We start from the raw sequence: 6,932 nt of genomic DNA on the forward strand, positions 1-6,932 counted from the left end.
GCCTGCGCCCTCCACCCTGTGCCCGGGCCACCCTCACGCCCACCGGAAGCTACCGGCACCATGATGGCTGGGACGACGGTCTTCCCCGGGGACACCCGCTCAGCTGAGCGCGGCGGTACTCACGGTTGTAGCTGCTGTGCTTCCTCACCAGGACACGAGCCGAGCGAGCCCTGTGGGGTGAGCGGGGAGGGGTCCCTGGCCCAGGGACCGCATTCCCAGGCCTCTCCCAGAAGCGACGCTGGCGCGGCAGGTGCACAGACCGAGCGCATAGAAGATTCCAGAAGGTGGACGCTGCGTGCACGCTGCGGACCAACGACGACGTATCGCACGCTCCCAGAACGCGAGTCCACTGGCCAGCCAGGCGAGCGCTTGGGGGACGGCGTGCGTGAGGAGGGTACGTGGGAGCAGCGTGTGTTGGGATTGGTGTGTAGAAGGCCTCGTGCGAGAGGAGCGTGCGTGGGAGCTGCGTACGTGCCTGGGGGACGTGCCTGGGGGACGTCGTGCGTGAGGAGCGTGCCTGGGAGCACGTGCCTGCAGAGCAAGCATTGCGGAGCTGCGTGCCTGGGAGGCGGCGGGCTTGTGGAACGTGGCGTGCGTGCGAAGCGTAGTGCGTTGGGGTTGGTGTGCGCGCAGAGCACACGGAAGTGGGGGGTGGGTGTGCAGACAGTGCACGGGTTCCAGGAGGCGCACGCTGCACACATGCTCTGGACTCCCCGAGCGCGCATGCGTGGGGGGCGGCCTGTGTTGGGGGATGCGCGCGCAGAGCGGGGTGGGCGGCTTGGTGACCTCTGCTCGCCTGCAGGAGACCATACGTCCTGCTTTTGCTGCCCAGGCTTGGCCCAAGTGCACCGTGGGAACTTTGTATACCATGTTCTATTGTGTGTGACTCTCAAACTGTTTCCAAAAATGAAAGTGTCTTGCGCAGGACTTCGAATAAGAAGAGACGGATCTTGGGGTGGGCGGAGCCGTCGCCACACACCCCGGATCTATGGGGAAGATGTTGTCATCGCGGGCATCTGGCTTCCTGAGTGGGTTGCGAGGAGGAAACTGTGCACCAGGTGGTGTGGAGAACCGGAGGGTCAGAGCGGTACGTCTCCCCGCCCATCCTGGGGGCACGGCGGGCAGTGGGAGAGCTTGGGTCAGCCCAGGCCCCCCTTCTTTCTTTAACTGTAAAACGGAAGCCGGGACCCCGGTCTGGGCCAAAGGGACGCTATGATCACAGGATTCCTGTCCCTGCTTTGCCTCGGTGAGTCTCCAGGACCGGGAGGGATGTGGTTGGATCTGTGAGAAAATTCCTGGTGGAGAAGGGGGAGGGAGGGGTAGAGGAGGGTATCATGGGAAACATGGCAAACACAGAAATGATGGCTGACGTCTGCGTATGGGATACAGGCCACCGGTCGGAGTTTTGTGGGCTGTGCACAGGCCTGCATTCTGATATTAGCACCAGCCGATGAGGAACCCCAGGTTCAGAGGCGGTGGTGACCACGCCCTCTGTTTACCCAGCTGAGAAATTCCAAGCTCAGATGGGATCTCCCAAATATGCACCCTCCAAACACCACAGCCTTGCCATGAATGCTGCATTGGCGGATAGGAGGGGCCAGGGTCCACAGGGTGTGAGAAGCTGTGAGTTTGGGCACAAAACAGGAATTCAGGGAAGAACAATGCCTGGGGATGGTGCTTAACAAGGAAATTTCTACCCTAACCGGTTTGGCTCAGTGGATAGAGCGTCAGCCTGCGGACTCAAGGGTCCCAGGTTCGATTCCGGTCAAGGGCATGTACCTTGGTTGCGGGCACATCCCCAGTGGGGAGTGTGCAGGAGGCAGCTGATCGATGTTTCTAACTCTCTATTCCTCTCCCTTCCTCTCTGTAAAAAATCAATAAAATATATTAATTAAAAAAAAAAAGAAAGAAAATTTGTGCCCTAGCTGGTTTGGCTCAGTGGATAGAGCATCGGGCCTATGGACTGAAGGGGACTGAAGGGTCCAGGGTTCGACTCAGGTCAAGGGCAGGTACCTTGGTTGCAGGCTCCTCCCTGGCCTGGGCCCTTGGTGGGGGCTCGTGGAGGAGGCAACCAATCCATGTGTTTCTCTCACATGGATATTTCTCTCTGTCTTTTCCTCTCTCTTCTACTCTCAATCAATGAAAAAATATCCTTGGGTGAGGATTAATAAAAAATAAAGAAGAAAATTTCCTATCCTCAACCTGATTTTAATCATCTTCAACTTGAACATAATGCAAACAGCCTGCAAAAAGGAAGACCTAGATGATAACCTTGTGTTGGGCCCAGAGGAGCTCTCAACTTTGAACCAACAGCTCCACCTCTCTGAGCCCCAGCTCCTCCTTGGTGAGGAGAGGATACCAGGACTTATCTGCCCCAGTTCCTTCCTCCTTCTGGGTACAGCCCTTCCCTGTGGGGTAATACTTCTCCCCCACACACTTGAACTTCAGAGGTGGCTGTAGACACCATTCCCTGGACCTCCAGTTGCAGGACAAAATAGCTGGGCAGTCAGAGACTGACCTCATCCTCCCCATATTCAGTTCCTGTACCACAAACTCTCTCTGTGTGATTGAGGGAGAAAACCCTCTCTGACACGCCATGGTAAAAATAACCATTGAGGTATGTAAGTGGTAAGGATAAACATTGCAATCCCAGAAAATATGAGAGAAAAATGTAGGTCAGTGTTCAAGGATTTAAGAATCAAGGATTTCTAGATGGCGAAAGAAGTCCTAATCGTAAAAGCTTTGTTATAATTCCCAATGCAATCAATCCGAAAGGGTTCCTGGAAGGCTCTCCATAAACATAACTTCTGTTGAAGGACAAAGAATGGGTTGAGAATAAAAGGTAAAACAAACATACACATACACACACACACACACACACACACACACACACACACACGGAAATACTTGCAAGGGACACAGCAGATCTTTAACAAATTAGTCAAACCTGGCTGACGTGGCTCAGTGGTTGAACCAAGAGGTCATGGTTCGATTCCTGGCCAGGGCACATGCCCGGGTTGCAGGCTTGGTCCCCAGTGGGGGGCTTGCAGGAAGCAGCTGATCACTGATTCTATCTCATTATTGATATTTCTATCCCTCCCTCTCCCTTCCTCTATGAAATCAATATGCATATATATACATATTTCTTAAATTAGTTAAGCATTCTTTGCCTCATTTGTACTCCAAGACAAGCACATCATTTGTCTCATGAGGTTTTCTCTTCCAGGGCTCTGTCTGGGTTATGATGATGAGCACAAGAATGGTGAGTTGTCTTTCACATAAACTCTGTTTTTATATCCCAAGTCTCATGATTTTTTTTTTATTGTACATCTGTATAGTTTCACAAACAAGTGTGACAAATCATTGGGCATCCCGGTGTTTCTATAGCTGGACAACTTAGATCTTATTCTTCAGCCCGCTGAACTGTTCCTTTTTCAGAAACATAGATACCATCCAAAACCTTTCTGATATCCTTGTTTTTAACTGTCGTGGCTTGCTGGATCAAAGCAGCTGAATTCGACACAAGTTCAATGTCATTTCCTTCAAGAATCAACTCACCTTTCTGGGCTTGAGATGCTGGACAAGCAATGCCTGACCTCATCCAACCTCTGCAGATGTATTTTTCACCCAAGAAATTTCTAATTTCAACAAGAGAACCATTCTCCTGAATAACGACGCTGATGGGGAAGTGAGCGTACACAGACCTCATCTTGTAACGGAAGCCCGGTGTAACACCCTTGATCCTGTTCTGTGCATGACTGCAGATAGTACAAACTGTGGCCAGTTCCTTTCTGTTCCCCCACCATTTGTCAACCCGGAGCCTCTTCTTTTTCTTCCCAAGGAGACTGAGCTCTACATGGATGTGGTTGAAGTCGCTCCGCAGGGTGCCTCTGGGGCCCTTCACATTAACTGTGCGTCCCTTCAGAGTGATGTCCACATTTTCTGGGATGTCCACAGTCTGATTGCTGAGAACGGTCTTCATCCTTACAGTAGATGCGGCAAAGAGCTCATGATTTCTTTTTTAAATATTTTTTTTTCAGTTACAGTTGACATATAATATTACATTAGTTTCAGGTGTACAGCATAGTGATTAGACATTTATATACCTTATGAAGTGACCCCCCCTCCCCCCGATAAGTCTAGTCCCCACCTGGTGCCATTCATAGTTATGACAGTACTAGAGGCCCGGTGCATGAAATTTGTGCACAGTGTGTGTGTGTGTGGGGGGGGGTGTCCCTCAGCCTGACCTGCACCCTCTCCAACCCGGGACCCCTTGGGGGACATTCCTCTCACAATCCAGGACCACTGGCTCCTAACCATTCACCTGCCTGCCTGCCTGATCTCCCCTAACCACTCTGCCTGCCTGCCTGATCGCCCCTAACCGCTTGCTGGGTGGTGGGGCCAGCCCAGCGAGGAGCCGTGGTGGTTCTGGTCTAACGGTCGTTATGGTTGTGACACCGTTACAGTCTCTGGCCTTTTATTATATAGGATTACTGGCTATATTCCCTGTGCTGTACTCTGCATCCCGGTGACTGTTTTGTGACTGCCAGTTTGTACTTCTTAATCCCTTCATCTTTTTCACCCAGTCCCCCAACACCCTCCCCTCTGACAGCTGTCAGTCTGTTCTCTGAATCTATGAGTTTGTTTCTCTTCTGTTTGTTCATTTATTTTGTCTTTAGAGTCTACATATAAGTGAAATCCTAAGGTATTTGTCTTTCTCTGTCTGCTTATTTCACTTAGCGTAATACCCTCCAGGCCCACCCATGTTGTTGCAAATGGCAAGTTCTCATTCTTTTTCTTATGGCTGAGTCATATGACCTTTTCCCTTTAATCCTCTGAATTCCAAGAGAGTGTTCATGGTCATCAAGATAAAGAGTCAAGCCCTCGTGTGGCTCCGTTGGTTGTATGTCATCCCTGCACCAGAGGGTTGCTGGTTGGATTCCCAGTCAGGACACCTGCCCAGGTTGTGGGCTCGATCCCCGGTGGGGGGTGTGCAGGAGGCAGCCGATCCATGTTGTGCTCTCACATTGATGTTTCTCTCCTTCTCTCTCTAGGAATCAATGAGCTATTCTTAAAAAAAGAAAGAAATGAGAGTCAAATAAAATATATGATTGTCTCACCACATGCTGTACACCTGAAACGAATCTAAAATATTGAATGTAAACTGTAATTGAAAAATAAAATTAAAATAGAAAAGATAAACAGTCTAACGAATGCTGGATTCTTTCCAGACACCCTCCCCAGGCCCTCCCTCCACGCCTCGCCGGGCTCCATGGTTGGACGCGGTGGTAACGTGACCCTGAAGTGCCAGGGTCACTTGCAGAATGTGACGTTCATGCTGGGGAAGTGGCAGGACCCTGGGTACAGGCGGGAGCAGAGCTCAGCGGGACTCGATGCTGAATTCCTCCTCACGCACCTGCAGCCTGAACATGCCGGGATGTACTTTTGTGCCTACAAGACCACGGGCTCCCACGGGTGGTCGGAGAAGAGCGAGCACCTGCACCTGCAGGTCACAGGTGAGCAGGCAGCCTTGGCTTTTCTCCTGGGAGCACAGGTTCCTTGTCCTGTGATGGGACCCGGCAGGGAAGAAGGAATCCAGGAAACAGACAGGTGCCACCCCTCAAGTGTAGGGAAATGGGGACTGGTTGTGGGGACAAGACTGTCATCAGGGCTCTGAGTAGGTCTTAACGATGTGGATGTGGGGCAGTGTTTTATTTTTATTTTTTAATGTTTAGTTATTTATTTGAGAGAGAGACGGGGAGAAACGTTGATTTGTTGTTCCACTTATTTATGCATTCATTGGTTGATTTTTTTTTTTCCCTCTGGCACCCGGGACCAGGGCTCCCCTTGTAGCCCCAGCTTCATCCGGAAGGTCGTCTGGAAGGATGTCCGGTCTAATTAGCATGTTTCTCTCTGATTTCAGATAGAAGGGGAGAGAGAGAAAGAGAGATAGATAGAAGCATAAATGATGAGGTAGAATCATCAATTAGCTGCCTCCTGCACACCCACACTGGGGATGTGCCCACAATCGGCATATTTCCCACCCAGGAATCAAACCATGACCTCCTAGGCCAGGGATGGGGAACCTTTTGAGCTCGGCGTGTCAGCATTTTGAAAAACCCTAACTTAACTCTGGTGCCGTGTCACATATAGAAATGTTTTGATATTTGCAACCATAGTAAAACAAAGACATATTTTTGATGTTTACTTTATATATTTAAATGCCGTTTAACAAAGAAAAATCAACCAAAAAATGAGTTTGCGTGTCACCTCTGACACACGTGTCATAGGTTCGCCATCACTCTCCTAGTTCATAGGCTGACACTCAACCACTGAGCCACGCTGGCCGGGCCAGGGTCTGCCTTCTTTCATGTCCTTGCAAAGATGAGCCCCAAACGCTGACCTTCAAATAGGTCCTGTCCTTGATCTGGGCTGTGGGCTGCCTTATCTCCAGGGCCTGTCCTCCCTCAGTTTCCAAGAGTCTGTGAGAAGATCTCTTCTTTATAGTGAGTGGCTATTAAACAGCTGTGATTCTATTTCTCTTATGTGCCTCTCCCCTATCAGGATCACTCCTGCACTCTCCCTTCTTCAACATAAAGCCTGGGATGACTCCATGTCACCGTATGGCACTCTGATCCCATTCGACAGAACTGAATGTATGACTTTTGCTCTGATGAAAATGGGAATCCCAAACCATTATACGTGCCCCTCCCCTATCGGGATCACTCCTACACTCTCCCTTCTTCAACATAAAGCCTGCGATGACTCCAGGTCACCGTATGGCACTCCTATCCCATTCGACAGAACTGAATGTATTATTTTTTTTTAATATATTTTATTGATTTTCCACAGAGAGGAAGGGAGAGGGATAAAGAGCTAGAAACATCGATGAGAGAGAAACATCGATCAGCCGCCTCCTGCACACTCCCCAC

At 50.3% G+C, this 6,932-nt stretch overlaps 1 protein-coding gene and 1 pseudogene across 2 annotated transcripts in view; one reads left to right on the top strand and one right to left on the bottom strand.

Annotated features, from left to right (window-relative positions):
- Positions 1-1,043: 1,043 nt before the first annotated feature.
- The window catches only part of VSTM1 (V-set and transmembrane domain containing 1), a 17,253-nt gene continuing 11,364 nt past the window's right edge, over positions 1,044-6,932 (top strand). Inside the window, exons 1-3 of one of the 2 annotated variants that reach the window (XM_014528109.1) lie at positions 1,044-1,246; positions 3,227-3,262; positions 5,232-5,516. In XM_014528109.1, coding sequence (XP_014383595.1) covers positions 1,213-1,246; positions 3,227-3,262; positions 5,232-5,516 — 355 coding nt within the window. In that variant the 5' untranslated portion in view covers positions 1,044-1,212. The remainder of the gene's footprint in view (positions 1,247-3,226; positions 3,263-5,231; positions 5,517-6,932) is intronic. The other variant, XM_014528110.1, reaches the window with a different exon arrangement.
- Positions 3,376-4,022, bottom strand: LOC106723656 (annotated as a pseudogene).

This window comes from Myotis brandtii, unplaced genomic scaffold (genome assembly GCF_000412655.1).
Source record: "Myotis brandtii unplaced genomic scaffold, ASM41265v1 scaffold619, whole genome shotgun sequence".
In the NCBI taxonomy this organism is placed as follows: Eukaryota; Metazoa; Chordata; class Mammalia; order Chiroptera; family Vespertilionidae; genus Myotis; species Myotis brandtii.